This window comes from Oryzias latipes, chromosome 13 (assembly GCF_053564925.1).
Source record: "Oryzias latipes strain Hd-rR chromosome 13, Olatipes_Hd-rR_3.1".
NCBI classification, from domain to species: domain Eukaryota; kingdom Metazoa; phylum Chordata; class Actinopteri; order Beloniformes; family Adrianichthyidae; genus Oryzias; species Oryzias latipes.
In genome coordinates, this window is record NC_136249.1 from 21,334,767 (window position 1) to 21,349,654 (window position 14,888).

Genomic DNA, 14,888 nt, shown 5'->3' on the forward strand with positions numbered 1-14,888 from the left:
CAAAGCAAGTAATCCTGGCCTAACAATTTGCAGTGTGTGAAGCCATGAGTTGAGTTTACCATGAATAAACCAACTAGAGATTTGGTACTATCTCATAACATACATATTCAGTATTTACTTGCAAATTGTTTTTATTTTTGTTGTTTTTGCTGAACTAATTTTCCACATTATTTTACTCCATGACACATCCCATTAAATTTTCAGCTAAAAGCTGCCTTTTAACTCAAAAACTCCAAAATAAGTGGATGCTTGATAATGTTTTACAATAACCCATCTACCTTTTTAAAACAAATTGATCAAAAACAAACCCCATCAAGGTAGCATCAAATCTGAGCAATGTGTTTTCAGAACGTCTCCTTTCTTTTGCTGGTTTCACTTTTCTGTATCTCCTGAATGAGTGTGAAACTCTGTCGATCTCCAACCTCCAACTTGGCAAAACGATTCACGACTTGGCAAACTTTAACTTTGACAAAGAAAAGTTTCAGTGCAACCTTGGGACAGTGGATACTTCCAGACCACACAGAGAGAAAGGTAGCAAACAGGGTATTTAGTTATTAATGCTGAGCTTTGGGTTTGGGTCACATGCAGAGGTTAAGTGTCCCTGCATACACACAGCTGGTGGTTCTGTAAAAGACAGCGTGTGGTTATGCGAGTCTGTTTCCATCAGTCTGACAAGACAGCTGGCACATTTGGATCTGTCTCGTCACTCTCACTCATTTATGTACCTGAGGTGAACCATATAGAGTTGCACTGACCTTTCAGAGTTTTGTGCTTCCATCCAGTTGGTAATTCTTTCCTCCTCTCCCTCCTGAGCTTGTTTTGTGAGGCAGAAATGGAGGCCTGATTGGGTTTCTCTTCTTTACAGACACGTGTGTCTCTTTCGCTCCCTGTGGCCTAGAGTTTGACAGAGTCAGGTTGCTCTCAGCCAGGATCGTTAAGTCCCACTCAGACAACAAAACCTGAGAGTGATGCATATGCACATGGTTACTAGCCTTTTGGGAGGTTTTTGTGTGTATTTCAAAGAACTTGAAACATCTCATCACCTTATAGATTGACATTAAAAGCTTCATCTAACTGTTCTTTCCAGCTTCACAAGCTTGTTTTCGTCTGGTCACATATGATACACAATTGGATCAGAGGCAGGTTCAGTAGGTCTTCAACCTTATAGAAGGCTCTTGAGCATTTCATTTCCGATCCCTGCTTATCTTTCCTGAAACTGGACCTGGGGGCTGATTAATAAAACATCCTCCAGGTGCTGCTGGCAGATCACCGGAGCCCTTTCAGCTGCGTAAGTGGTGAAAGGCGACATAATGTTCCTACAGCCAGATCTGGACTGAGATTGAGAGACGCAGAGACGGCTGACAGGCACGCAGCAGGAGGACCGCATTAAAGTATTGGGGGCAGCATGTTAAAACCACAGGGTTGCGGCGACTTTTTGCTGCACAAGTCCCCTCCGGTTTTTGGGAAGCCGTGGTTCTGGCAGCGCAGCAGCAGCACCATGGAGAGCACCCGCGGCCTGGCGCAGGTCATCATGGAAATGCGGGACGAAATCAAGAAGTTGGAAACTGAGAACCAGGAGCTGTGCGGGGGCCACGCACTGTGCTCAGTGGGGCCCACGTCAGAGGAAGACTTGGAGGAAAAAGAGCCCTTTGAAAAAGTGGAAAACCCTTATTTGAACCTGAGACGGAATGTGTCTGAGCCAGTACTGGAAGGAAAATTTAAAGGTAAAACAAAAAAACTAAGAATTTACCATCACAGATCTGTTAGGGTTTCTATCTCAATATTATGATCAGTTAAGATTCCAACACTTTTTAAATCACAAAAAATAGAAATCACTTAGTAAAACTAAGCTTTTCAATAATTGTCATGTTTTAAAATATATTTCTACATCTGCCCCACTCCTAGACATAAAACTATGAACATACTGACAGATTGTGTGCTTAATTGTGAAACAGACCAGGAATTTACACCACAAAAGAACAATATTAACCCTGCATACTCATGCCACCTCTTGTTTTCATGCTGGATGACAGAGAACACGGTCATGACAGTCAGAAGATATTCTACAAGCTCTAATCTCTCTGGAGTGACAACAAGAGGGGCGAGGATTAACACAGAGCACAATAACTCTGTGTGGAGAAGACTGCAGGAAGAAATTCAGCATGGGGAGGATGTGTTTACCAACTCTGTCAAAGCAGAAGTTCAGAAAGTGAACACCAGACACTCCTTCCAGGAATATGTTCATAAAAACAGGTGAAGGACCTCTACTTCCAGATGGACTTTTGTAGCATCTTTGAGGAAACTTGTTCACAATTTGACAGGTTGACGTGTTTTTCCCAAATGTTTCATCGTGATTTTATTGTTTGCTTGTTTTTTCAGAGCAAAAGTAAAAACAGTGACTTTTCTGCTACCTGTTGATGACATTTACACCAGCCGGCCTGCTCTGATCAAACACCAGGAGGAGCCCAGAGTGACAGACCTGGCTTCTATAACTGAGACAGATTCTTGAGGCAATTTTTAAAGACTGTTGTAAACATAAACAAACTCTTCATCAGACCCATGTTGGCCCTTCTTTATGCGACACAGTTTAGATCGGGTGTAAGCTGATAATAAGAAGTTATCAGCGTTGCTTTGTAGCAGTCCATGCTTCTTCGGTATAGACAACTCGCAAATCTCACTGAGGACAGGATCAGGTGTCTGGACTCTCCTAACCTGAGTCATTGCTTTTTCAAGGTGACACACAAACCTACAGGTGACAATTCTCTTGTGGACAATTGTGGCGGCTGACTCAGACCTGCTGAGCTACTTCATCTTCATTATTTTTTCATCACAGTTCACAAGACAATCTGATTAATAGGCTATTTGAACTGGTTCTTGACAGTCTTTCACATGAATGGTCTGTATTTTTGAAGTCAAAATAACTAACTTCTTATTTTCCATGTTACACAGTACATTTTCCTTTAAAATAGAAACTTTTTCTATCTTATTCAGCTTTCATGAGTCAGGTTTCACCTGCGCGACATTTGAATCAAAGAGCATTTGTTTGCTTTGCTAAAGTTTTTACCTACAGTTGATAACTTAAACCAGATAATCCTAGACAAGAAACTAATTTTTCTTCACTACAACTGTGTTTACATCTGTATTACACCTTTTACAATCTAAACTCAGGTTTTAATTATTTAAAAGTGACTCATTTCAATGCAAGATTTTTGTTAATCTAGTTCCAGTTGAACTGTGAAATGAAAAAATATGTGTGTTTAATTATCTTAAAACGAAACCACACAAAATTACAGTTTGCAGTTTATGTTGCCGAGGTAATCCGATCTCTGTGATACTGGTTGTGTTTAAAGTTTCATTGCTGACCCCACGGAACTAAATGATTTCATTCAGATGGCTGCTGTCTCCAGGAGGGCTAAATGTTCCATTCTCTCAAAGATCTTCAACTTTTTCAAAACAGCTCCTGTGACAATATTATAAAGAGATGCATCATTTTGCTTTACCATAAGTCATCTGTTTACTGTCATATTTATAAAAACTTAAAAAAGATTTTTTTTTACAAATATATGTAACTGTTGGGACACTTCTGTCATTAGCTTCATCTCTTCCACAAAGTTTCTGACTGCAAGACATTTCCAAACAAATAATACAGGCATTGTTGTAAGCTTGTATTTATATCAGCAATAAAAATATGTCCTTTAGGAAATAAAAGTCAGTAGCAAGTTGAATAATGATGCCTTGTAAACATATGATACCAAATACAGCAATGTTTATTCACCTAATGTGAAGAACTCATCACAATGAATAATCGTTCAAAATAAATTCAAACACAGAGGCAAAAAAAACCTGTTCACTCTGCAATCTTAACTTGATAAAATAAAATAAGATTGTATTTTGTACTGATTGGCCAAATATTAGCACATATTTGGGGCATAACATTCATATCCCAGTGTCAAAAATGTTGAAAAATTCAATGTTGCGCTTTTGCTTTAATCTGCGTGTGCAACAATGAGGAATAAATAAAAAAAAGTTATTTGAGATATCATATCCAGCAGACTTTTTTTAGTGTGAATGTAAACATTGTTGCAGCACAGTTTACATTTTTCATAGCTGCAATTTACAATAGTTTTGATAGTACATACCTAATAAGCAGAGTGAAAAACTGTATCCTTTTTTCTATGTACTATACAAACAACATAAAAGACAGAAAAAACCTTTGAATCAAAATGTATATGAGCCTAGGAACCTTTTAGTACAGCATGACATAGTTAATTTTAATGAAAAAATAATGGATTTAATGTTATTGTCTTATGCATTAATTGATTTATTTCAAATTAGTTTGTTTCAATGGCACCTAATAATGTGCCGAAACTCAAGCAGTTTGAATCTATTACCATTAGAGTGGTGATAAAATGACCACATTATGTAGAATACAAAAGCTGCCACCTGGTGGTGAAAAACAAGACTGAAGAGGACACCTCATTGGAGGAAAAAAAAACCTGAAGATATTCCAGTTTAAAAAAATAAATAAATAACAGCAAAAAACAAAGAAAAACACCATGGCTTGGAATATAATGATCCTGCTGAAAAAAATCAAAATAGAAATTCCTAAAATGTTTACTTAGTTTTTTAATTGTGTGTGTGTTTTCATAGTAAAATAATGATCAAAAATAGGGGTACGGCACCAGAAGGAAGCCCAACATTTCTGGCTTCTGTACTGATGGCTCTCAGGTCCGTAATGAAGCTTGCAGAACCTTCATGTCCCTCAGCAGCCTGAGATTCCTCCTACTGCCCTCTCCTGGTGGAATTTTTGTGGTGCCTACGCAGCGTCCTCTGCCGGAAATTGCTACCTCATTCCCACTTTTTCGTCTAGAATTGGCTTTTTGTAACTTTTTTGCCTAAGTGAGAAACAAAACAGGACAAAGAAGACTTGATATAGAAACAAATCACTTAATAAGTAAAATACGATTATGCAATAACCAACCTGTGATTTATATTTGTAGAGCTTATTAATCTGCTCTCCCTTCCTCTCCATTTTAAGCAAAAGCCTCTCCTGCTCCTTCAGAAGCTCCTTCCTCTTCTCTTCAGACACATTGTTCTCCAACTGCAACATCAACTTATCCTGCTCCCTGTTGCAGAATGTAGAAAACTTAGCATAATGCCGAAATGTCCCTCCAAAAGATGTTATTCTGATTTTCCTTACACACTCATCAGTCTCAGCTCATCCTGAAGAGCTTGCAGAAGCTCAGAGAGTCCCTCCTCACTGGCACAAGAGGAGGAAGAACAGTCAGAACGCTTCTGGAAACCTGTCCCACAGGAGTTTGAGTTGGAAAGCAGGACGCAGCGGTTGCAGAGGTGTGGCTGGTGTTGTTTGAGGAGGGACAGCACTGCCTGGACATTAGCTCTGACTGAGTGGCTGCTGCCAGCCGACTGAAACCCAACAAGGCGGGAAGGCAGAGTGAGAGGAAAACGGTCGGAACAAAAGAACGTTAAATGATTTTCATCCTGTGCTGTGGCAACAAATTATAAATGTCAACAGTACCGTTCCAGCAACAAAAGGCACATCTCTGAGATTCAGTCTGTAGTGTGGCTCCATGTGGGTCACCTGACGTGGAGAAGGTTCCTGAAAAGAGTTAAAACAATGCACGGATCTATGTTTTCTTCAAACCGGGGTATTAACATATCTGCCATTGAATAGTAAATAGCAAAACAAATCTTGACTTTTGTTGTTATAAATAAAGTTAGAAAAATATATAGCAATTTTATTTTATCATTAAGTACAAAGTGTAGAGTAAAAAAACCTTATGAAAGTTACAACCTAGACTGGGTTGGAAAGATAATACATCTTTCACAAATATGATCTTTAGATGAGACTTTAAAAACTGTCTGTTTGAAGTTACCCATCATTATTCAACAGATTTAAATATCTTTGACATTGTGCAAAAAATGCAACTAGATGCACTTCTATGCACAATGCAAATTCACACAATTAAAAAACCTCTGAATAATCTCAAATGTTGGATTGGTTTAAAATAATTAAACCAATAAATGGAGTTAAATTTAGATTAAGATAGATTATCTCTTATGAAAGGTGCTCAAAAAAGGTTTAACTGCTTCTCACCCAAAGCTTCTTACCTCTGAAATCAATATTTTCCCTTTAGACCATTTGGACAGAGCAGGGGACACTGACTGCAGCAAGATCCTATTAGCTTCCATTCCCCTCTGAATCTTAAAATAAAAATGCATATGTTATAAATACATAAAAATGGATAAAGATAAGGCTAAACAGTATTTTTGTACCAGTTTAGCTCTATCCTGCATAAGCTTTCTCTGGTGTTCCTCTTCTTGTACTTTTTCCTCCAATTCAAGGATTTTCGTCTGATAAAACAAAAGAAACCAATGTTAGTTAGTTCATGATGAGATTAATATTCTGAATTTAAGCATCAGTTACTGTCATAGCATTCATAAAAACCCTATATTGTATTATTACAATAAATAATTTCTAGTGAAAGTGAAAATGCAGGATTGGGAAATATGGACAATTTAAAGTGATGCACATTTTTTTAAACATCAAAATTATATTTTTAATGACACAAAGAAAAAAATCAATCAAGAGCAGAATTTTTTTTTTTTTAGTAAACATTTCTTTGGCATGAACTGGTAAAACACTTAAACTATCTCTGAATAAAATCTATGTAATCTCAAAAAACAAACAAATAAAAAAAATCATTTTGTGTTTTCCAACCAAAGTAGTTTCCAAATAATAGCATAGGTAGTCGTAACAATATTTTACATTGTATATTTTTCTATTATTTATATATTACTTGATGCACCTCTGCATTTTGCTGTGCGCATCTCAGCCTTAAATACTCCTCCTCCAGTTTCTCCAGCTTTTCCATCCCGGCTGGTTTATTGGCTGCATTTGGATTCTTTGTGAATTCCTGTATGAAAAAGAAAACAAACCAAAAGTGTTCTTTAAATATTTTCTTTAAATTTTACTGTTTAAATTTTGTATTCTTGCATTCATCAGTGAACCACCTGACTGTGCAGCCTGGTCCCATGTGCCCTGTCACTGCGCAACATTCTCCTCATGTACTCCAGCTGTCGCTCCAGCTTTGCACAGCGAGACTCTGCTGCAGCAAGGTGGGTGATCAAGGCTACCAATGAGATGGAGGTAAATGAGAAATAGAAACTAGGGGGAAAAAGTTTAAAAAGTAAGAAATATACACACGTTTCTGGTATACTCACCTTGGTTGCTACGAGAATGGCTGTCCTCCCTTCTTGCTGTGTCTATCTGATCATTTAAGAGACTCTGTGAAACACGCTCACTTGGCAGAACTCTGTGGGATATATCATTTTCTCCAACTTGGAGAACTCCTTCCCCTTTGTCCAACTCCAACCTCCTAATCTTCTCCTGGAGGTTTCTCAGGGCAGATAAGATTGCTGTGTGGAGCGGAGATTAAATGGTTATTTCACACGTGCACAGAGGCTTTAAAGACTTTGGGGAGGTAGCCACAGACAAGTGTAACATGGCATTTGTTGGAGATGAGGAGGACTCTGAGTACAGAAGATGATGTGGAGGAACGAGTAAGTAACGCCGCAACTGAGACACTCAGGGTGTGCAGCATCATGTTTCCTGTGTCACCATGGAGCTTCGACACACCACAAAGTTTGAATGGAATATTGGTAGCGTCGTGCAATGAACTCACACACTTGTGCAAAAACAAAAAGAACATTAAAACATACCTGCCCTTTTTGTTTCAGGGAAGGCTTTGCTGGGGGATGCTGGACAACGCGAGTATTGAATACGTGTTTGTGGGGTATGATGCACCAGTGTGCTGACAAAGGGGCAGTGAGCTGGATAATCTTTATAGGAGGACATGGAAACACTGTCGGGCATAGCCCCTGCATGATAGCCCTGCACAAAAACAACAGCATCTTTAACAGGATCCACATCAACAGCCTGCTCTAGAACACTGCGAACTGACCGGGAGTAAATGATCAAACAAAAATCATCATCATTTATAACTGAATAGAAACTAAAGCAGATTAAATAAAGTATAAGTGCAAAACACAGCTGAACATTTCACTTTATTTTATTGCATAAAGTAATAGAAGCTTCCGCAGTAAAGAATGAGGTTTTTGTTTGCTTGATTTTAGTTATTAAAAGTAGAACTACCTTTACTCGGGCGGAATCAGCTGCAAGGCTTTTTGAAAGGGTCTCCATAAAACAGCCCAATGAACGGCGCTCCAACAGTAAGAAAACTCTTCCAACGAAGCTAATGAGTGCCGAAATTTCCCTCTAGCGTCCAGTTTAGTTTACTAGCTAACATTTCTCTTGTGCACACCGCCAAAACACACCATTTTGGTAGTGTAAAAAAAAACACAAAAAATCCTAAAGCCTTCCCAGCGCACAGAGGCAACAAGGGCTTCTGAAGTATGTGAATAATTTCCATTCTAGGACGGCCCGTTAGACACATGATGGATTAAACTCCGTCAAATGGAAACGTTTGGGCATGAACAAGTGTGCCAACGGTTCTCCACTGTGATTAAAACGAACATACACCAGCGACACACCGGAAATGCAGTTCATTTTCCTGATTATTTCACAGTCAGGTTTCGGATTAAACTACATTTCCCATAGTCCTTCGCAAAGGGGCGGGGTGATGCTTGCAAGAGTTGCCGGGAAGTTTGGGGCAAAATGAGGTTGTAAATAATGCGCCGTAAAGGTGGGTTACAAAGGCTCATTTTTGTATCCATTCTCTCTTGGTTTTTATTAAAAGTTGACGCTAAACTACTATTTTGACCAATTGACCTCTCAGTTCCGCATTGTCTTTTGCTTTCTCTTTAAACATGTTCTATGTTGTTGCTGTGCTCTCGGGCTTAAAACGTGGTGGTCAGCTCGCGGGCTGTAAGCTAGCTCTCTGAACAGTTTCTTTTCATTTAAGTTGATCAATGTTTTGTTTTAGCAAAATTTTAAAATATTATACTTAAAAATATTTTGTTTAGTATTACTCTTAATTGTTTTGTTGTTTTTCAAAGTTACCCTTTACATACTAAATGGATAGATCTTTGATTGGCATTGATTGTTTGTCACATCACAAGTTAAGTACAATGAATGAAATTCAATAAGTGTGTCCTGGTCTAAGAAAGAATCATACATTAAAACAACCCATTGGTAAATATACAGCTACAATAATAATCAGTAATACCTAAGAATATGCAGAAAGTGAAAATTGCAATCTTTACAACAAATAAAGCAAAGGCTAGAAATTCTAAGTTCACAAATCATTTACAAATGTATGCATTAATTTGTAATTTGATAAACTGTTTTATATATATACGGTACTCATAAAACAGCTGGAAAAAATGCTTTCGAAAACACATTGTCAGATTGTATTTAATTACATTTTGTGTATTTATTCATTGCCAATTATTCATTGCCAATTGTCTTAAAGCACAACATTGAAGAAAGACACATCAAATCCAGGGATTGTTGTAAATTACGTCATAAAATATTAAATATATAATCAAATTCTATTCAGCCAGAACTGTGTAATAATAATAATGGCCTATACAAATTACGTTCTCAATTCTATCCCCATTCTGAGTAAGGGTGACAGTGGGGAGGGACAATTTTCTTAAAATGGAAGAATCGGAAGAAACCACCTGTGAGGATCGGAAACAAACATGGAAATGCTGTAGCAAAGTGACACAGCAGTTTGAGATTTTGGAGCAAACACATTCTTATCATAAGAAGAGCCATCTCATTCGTTTTAACATATTTGTAGTTTGCATATGAACTGCAAAGGATTTGATTTGTTTTATTTTCTGCAGAGGTGACATTGTGCTAACTGCTTTCTTGGGCCCGACTTCTCTACTTCCGACCTCATCATGTCCTCAGAAAACACCCTGTGAGTTGATTTAAACCTTTGAATGTTATTTCAAATGTATATAAAGAAGAGATGAATGTAAAAGAGCTTGCAGTAGTAATTTGATTCAATAAATTTCTTTGGATATTTGCTTTTTTTAAGGGATGATGAGGATACCTTTAAGATCCTCATTGCTACAGATGTTCACCTGGGTTACCTAGAGAAAAATGCCATTCGGGGCAATGATACCTACCAGACATTTGAGGAAATCCTTCAGTGTGCAAAAGACAAAAAAGTTGATTTCATCCTTCTGGGCGGAGATTTGTTTCATGACAACAAGCCGTCACGCCGAAGCCTCCACATCTGCACCACGCTGCTGAGAAAATACTGCATGGGAGATTCTCCTGTGACCTTTAATATTCTCAGTGACCAAACCACCAACTTTAACACCACCCAGTGAGTTCGGATTTTGTTCTTTTCTGTGTTTTCTACTATAGAAACTGACCAAATATGTATTGTTGCATTGTAGGTTTCCCTGGGTGAACTATCAGGACGAAAACCTCAACATATCCATCCCTGTCTTCAGCATTCACGGCAATCATGATGACCCAACTGGGGTGAGTTGTTTCTACTGTTTAGAAAATTAATCACAACAGCCAGACGTTAGTATTTGTAATGTTGTCTTTATTTCTATCCAGGCTGAAGGTCTGTGTGCTCTTGATCTGCTCAGTGCAGCTGGCCTCGTGAACCATTTTGGTCACTCAAACTCAGTGGAGAGGATAGAAATCAGTCCCATCCTGATGCAGAAAGGCAACACCAAACTGGCGTTATTTGGTCTTGGTGAGTTTGTGTTCCAGGATGAGCACGTTAGTTCATTTCTGAAAATAATGCAGGTGTTCTGCTCACATTTTGGATAAAAAGGTTCAATTCCAGATGAGCGATTGTACAGGATGTTTGTCAACAAGCAGGTTTCCATGCTTCGCCCCAAAGAAGACCAAGATGACTGGTTTAATCTTTTTACAATCCACCAGAACAGGTGAGTGCATCAATCTATAAATGGGTGTGACCCAGTCAAAGCTTTTGAGCTTACAGATATGCAGAAGTAGGCTTTGGCAATGACAATAAATTTAAATAAAGTTTTTTAATTTGCAATTACAAATTACTAGTCACTTTATCAAACTTCTGAGAATGAAGCAACGTTATTCTGATCTGCGAACTTTATTTTTCTTCTTTGTGTTTGCTGTTTAGGAGCAAGCATGGTCCCACAAATTACATTCCTGAGCAATTCTTGGATGACTTTCTTGACCTGGTTGTGTGGGGTCACGAGCACGAATGCCTGATAACACCAACCAGAAATGAACAACAGCACTTCTATGTGACTCAGCCTGGAAGCTCGGTGGCCACCTCCCTGTCCCCTGGAGAGGCCACCAAAAAGTAAGCATGCTCCTCGATGGTGTTCAGCTATCAAAATGTTTGAGAGGACTGCAGATGTAACTCCATCCTGTGGATGTGTAGACACATAGGCCTGCTGAGAGTGAAGGGTCGTAAGATGAACCTGCAGAAGATCCCCTTAAAAACTGTGCGTCAGTTCATCACTCAGGATGTGGTATTGGCTGACTATGAGGACCTCTTCACTCCTGACACACACCAGGTTACAAAGAAGGTGGAGGATTTGTGCTACGCAAAGGTAGTGCTCTAAAGTTCTGATTAACTGTACTGATGGTTCCTCCGCAACTCACCTGTCCTCTGATGTCCTTCCATAGGTCACGGAGATGATAGAAGAAGCTGAGAGGGAGAGACTTGGGTGTCCACTCACACCAGAGAAACCTTTAATCCGTCTTAGAGTGAGTTCAACACACACGCACAGATTTGTGCTTCCCCTTAGACACCCCACTCTGATGTTTGGTCTCTATTCAAGCTGGCCTTCGTCGTCTCCTCCTCCAGGTGGACTACAGTGGGGGTTTTGAGGCGTTCAGCACGTCTCGTTTCAGTCAAAAGTTTGTGGACTGCGTCGCAAATCCCAAAGACATTATTCACTTTATGAGACGGCGTGAGCAAAAGGTGGACTTCAAAGGTTTGAAGAATCAACTTCTTTTCAAGTTTTTACTGCTGATGTGCTTTAAACCAAACTTTTTTTCTAAAATGTACTTTGTGGTGTTTGAATTTGAGAAAAAAGTTTAATTCTTCAAAAATTCAAGGCAAATGCAGCAGAAACCCACATGGTTGTTTTGCATTTCTGTAATTCAAGAAAACCTTTTGAGCTGTTTTGTGTTCTACATAATTTTTGTTTTTTCTTTACATATTAGATGAGGTGAATGTAGATTATAGCAAACTTGTCAAGACAGTTGCAGTTGAAGGACTGAGGGTGGAGGACCTGGTTAAACAGTACTTTGAGGCAGCTGAGCAGGTACTTTACATGTTCTCACATAGTAATAAAATTGGATTTTTTTTTTTTTATCAACTGTTTATGGTGATTTTGTCTTCATAGAAGGTGCAGCTCTCCCTGCTGACTGAACAAGGCATGGGAAAAGCCATCCAGGAGTTTGTAGACAAAGATGAGAAAGATGCCATCGAGGAGCTGATCAGATACCAGTTGGAGAAGACACAGCGCCATCTTCAGGCCAGAGGCGTAACTACAGAGCAGGACATCGACATGGAGGTTGGAGGATTTTACCAAGTAATACAAATTTATGTACATAACAAAAAATTGTTTTCATAAAGAGTGGATTAATGTCAATCTTCAGGTTCGGCAATTTAGAGACTCCAAAAAGAATACAACAGAAGAAGAAAACGAGATCAGAGAAGTAAGTAATGACATCATAAAGGTAAAAAATCCTACGGAAGATGCTTATTCTCTGCTTGTTTCAGGCTATGAACAGAGCCAAAGCTCACAGAATAGAACGCGGGGAGAATCCTGAAGATCGCAACATATCAGATGAACTTGGCGATGTTGCTTTGGACTCTGATGAAGGTTCAGATCCATTTCCGCCTCCCTCACGCGGCAGAGGCCGAGGAGGCCGAGCACGAGGTGGCAGAGGAAGGGGCAGGGGTGAGTCATCACAGTGAAAGGAAATCCTTTTGAAAGGCGTCATATTAACAGTTTTTTTGCTTATTACGGGCTCTCACAATGTTTACAACTTAATTACTTTCACTCAACTGTCATCCCTTATTATTGAGGCTTATTTAGTCTATTGAGACGTCCCTGATTTTTTTCTAAAATACAAAGAAAGGTGAATTATTGCTTCATGAATTTGTTTTTAGTTCTTAGTAAATTTTAAATTGAGTTCAATGATAGCTACTTTCTAAAGGGCCAGGTTTGCAGTTGTTGTGTTTCTTATGGCCCTTTTAGAGGAATTACTCATTTAGTCTTAATACTGCAAGAGAATGAGTGGAATCACTTCACAGCGGAAATTTTTAAAGTTATAGTGATTCAGTGTTCTCAGAATAAAAGAGATTCCTTGGAAGGACAGCCCATTTTGCCATCTGCCAAATTAGGAGGGTATTAAAGAGTCCAAAAATTAAAAAAAGATCTTTAAGTTGCCATTCATTTATAATATTGGTATTATTTCGCCTCAGGCTCAACTGCTTCTGAACCAAAACCTGCTGGTCGAGCCTGTTCCCGGAAATCTGCAGCAGCAAGTCAAAGCAAGAACATCATGCAGGGTAGCGGATTGTTATTTTGGCCTGAGGTCTAACAGTTGTTTGACACGTTAACACACTTGCACAGTCACAGGCTATAATCTAACGTTTTTTTGTTTGTTCTCCAAACTATCTTTATTTTGGTTTTTGCATCTCATTTTTCAGCATTTCTAGCTCCATCCCAGAAATTTTTTAGTAAAGGGTCCACATCTTCAGCAGCTGAAGAAGTAGGTCAAATATTAACTTCTGTACATTTTTCTTTCTTTCTCTTTTAAATTACACCTCATGTTTTATTTATCTTCAGATAACCATTGATGACTCAGATGAAGATATACCGGCAAGGAAAGTTACTAAGCCACCCTCAAGGTTTGTTTACTTTAGAAACAAAAGAGTAATATTTCCTTCAAAGATTACATTCATACAGATGCATAAAAGCAAATCTTTTCTCTTTCTTTTCTGGATTAATTGAACATTCATTTATTTTTTGTTTTTTATGTTTCAACATAGATCTTCATCTGCATCCTTCTCCAAGTACAGCTCTCAAAGCCAGAGCCAGTCCTCTAGAGGAGTTGATTTTGAAGACAGTGATGACGAGGAGGTAAAATAAGATTTCAAGAGTACAAAATATAATTTTTTTCTGACAACCAACATGGCTTGTAAGCTATAGAACTTGAAATAAATTTGAAAGCACAAAAGTCATCTTAAGTTCTCAAAACATTGCTGGATATTTCTACCATAATGAGCTAAACTTGACTAGTCTTTTAATTTTTTTTGGTAAAACAGGACAACCCATTTAAAGGCCCCAGCCATCGGTCAAGAAGATGAGACGGTTCAAATGCTCCGTTTCAAAGATAAAGAAATTCTGTAATCAAACTGCTGCAATGCTGTTCTGAAGGACCTTAAAGCATGCGTTCATTAAGCTTTCTTAGTCCTCTGTTTTTTTAAATCAGTTTGACTATTTTCCAAAATAATTGAATAAAAGTACACATTGTGAAAAGATCTGCAGTTAGTGGTTAAGGTGGAGATTTGTGGGAAGTGTTATGTGTCCTGAGACTTTCATGTATATTAAATGTTTGGGATATGCCTCTGATAACAACAGATACTGATATTTCTGGAATTTCACGTCTTTGCTTGTACTTAATTGAAGATAATAAATGTTTTTGGGTTTTTTTTACTTCATGACTAGCTACTGTTCAATTTACATGTTTAACTTCAAGGCTTTGAAACTTTTTTGAGTGGTTAACCTAATTTTTCCGAATATACCGGTACATAGAAAAATGAAAAAACGTACACAAGAAATGTTTTTGTCCTTCTTGTTCTTGCTTACAATGTGGGAAATGACCTTTCGGTGGGGGGCTACAAGAGCTCAAAGCTGACTGT

The 14,888-nt window shown here is 38.4% G+C and overlaps 3 protein-coding genes across 4 annotated transcripts; 2 read left to right on the plus strand and 1 right to left on the minus strand.

The window, feature by feature from the left end:
• Positions 1–1,293: 1,293 nt before the first annotated feature.
• LOC105355428 (uncharacterized) lies at positions 1,294–3,507 on the plus strand. The gene is made up of 3 exons (XM_011482565.3): positions 1,294–1,724; positions 2,034–2,253; positions 2,380–3,507. Exons 1-3 carry the CDS (start codon positions 1,406–1,408, stop codon positions 2,507–2,509), a joined length of 669 nt encoding a protein of 222 aa, XP_011480867.1. The 5' UTR covers positions 1,294–1,405; the 3' UTR covers positions 2,510–3,507.
• Positions 3,508–3,650: 143 nt separating this feature from the next.
• On the minus strand, positions 3,651–8,451 carry cep57 (centrosomal protein 57). 2 transcript variants are annotated; one of them, XM_078929657.1, is made up of 11 exons: positions 8,177–8,451; positions 7,744–7,915; positions 7,246–7,440; positions 7,036–7,154; positions 6,831–6,938; positions 6,298–6,375; positions 6,133–6,219; positions 5,540–5,620; positions 5,201–5,427; positions 4,982–5,126; positions 3,651–4,895 (listed from the first exon to the last, which is right to left on the minus strand). In XM_078929657.1, the coding sequence occupies exons 1-11, from the start codon at positions 8,222–8,224 to the stop codon at positions 4,725–4,727; spliced, it is 1,431 nt and encodes a 476-aa protein (XP_078785783.1). In that variant the 5' UTR covers positions 8,225–8,451; the 3' UTR covers positions 3,651–4,724. The 2 variants fall into 2 exon arrangements, with proteins under 2 accessions (XP_078785783.1, XP_011480865.1); XM_011482563.4 differs by having other exon boundaries at positions 6,133–6,225.
• An 88-nt stretch (positions 8,452–8,539) lies between these two features.
• On the plus strand, positions 8,540–14,682 carry mre11a (MRE11 homolog A, double strand break repair nuclease). The gene is made up of 19 exons (XM_004075409.5): positions 8,540–8,726; positions 9,835–9,911; positions 10,032–10,325; positions 10,399–10,486; positions 10,568–10,709; positions 10,791–10,905; positions 11,118–11,303; positions 11,385–11,556; positions 11,633–11,713; positions 11,814–11,943; positions 12,176–12,276; positions 12,358–12,528; positions 12,614–12,673; positions 12,738–12,918; positions 13,446–13,532; positions 13,674–13,735; positions 13,813–13,874; positions 14,016–14,106; positions 14,292–14,682. The coding sequence occupies exons 2-19, from the start codon at positions 9,892–9,894 to the stop codon at positions 14,331–14,333; spliced, it is 2,085 nt and encodes a 694-aa protein (XP_004075457.1). The 5' UTR covers positions 8,540–8,726; positions 9,835–9,891; the 3' UTR covers positions 14,334–14,682.
• The last annotated feature ends 206 nt before the right edge of the window (positions 14,683–14,888 follow it).

Bases quoted from the DNA above. Each gene is read 5' to 3' on its own strand.
- cep57 (XM_011482563.4), bottom strand. From the start codon at position 8,224: ATGGAGACCCTTTCAAAAAGCCTTGCAGCTGATTCCGCCCGAGTAAAG. The intron at 5,428-5,539 runs GTACTGTTGACA...GTTGGGTTTCAG, and splicing joins TGCCTTTTGTTGCTGGAACG to TCGGCTGGCAGCAGCCACTC. The intron at 4,896-4,981 runs GTTGGTTATTGC...TTTCTCACTTAG, and splicing joins TCTACAAATATAAATCACAG to GCAAAAAAGTTACAAAAAGC.
- mre11a (XM_004075409.5), top strand. From the start codon at position 9,892: ATGTCCTCAGAAAACACCCT. The intron at 11,714-11,813 runs GTGAGTTCAACA...CTCCTCCTCCAG, and splicing joins AACCTTTAATCCGTCTTAGA to GTGGACTACAGTGGGGGTTT. The intron at 12,674-12,737 runs GTAAGTAATGAC...TGCTTGTTTCAG, and splicing joins AAGAAAACGAGATCAGAGAA to GCTATGAACAGAGCCAAAGC.
- LOC105355428 (XM_011482565.3), top strand. From the start codon at position 1,406: ATGTTAAAACCACAGGGTTGCGGCGACTTTTTGCTGCACAAGTCCCCT. The intron at 1,725-2,033 runs GTAAAACAAAAA...GCTGGATGACAG, and splicing joins ACTGGAAGGAAAATTTAAAG to AGAACACGGTCATGACAGTC. The intron at 2,254-2,379 runs GTGAAGGACCTC...TTGTTTTTTCAG, and splicing joins GAATATGTTCATAAAAACAG to AGCAAAAGTAAAAACAGTGA.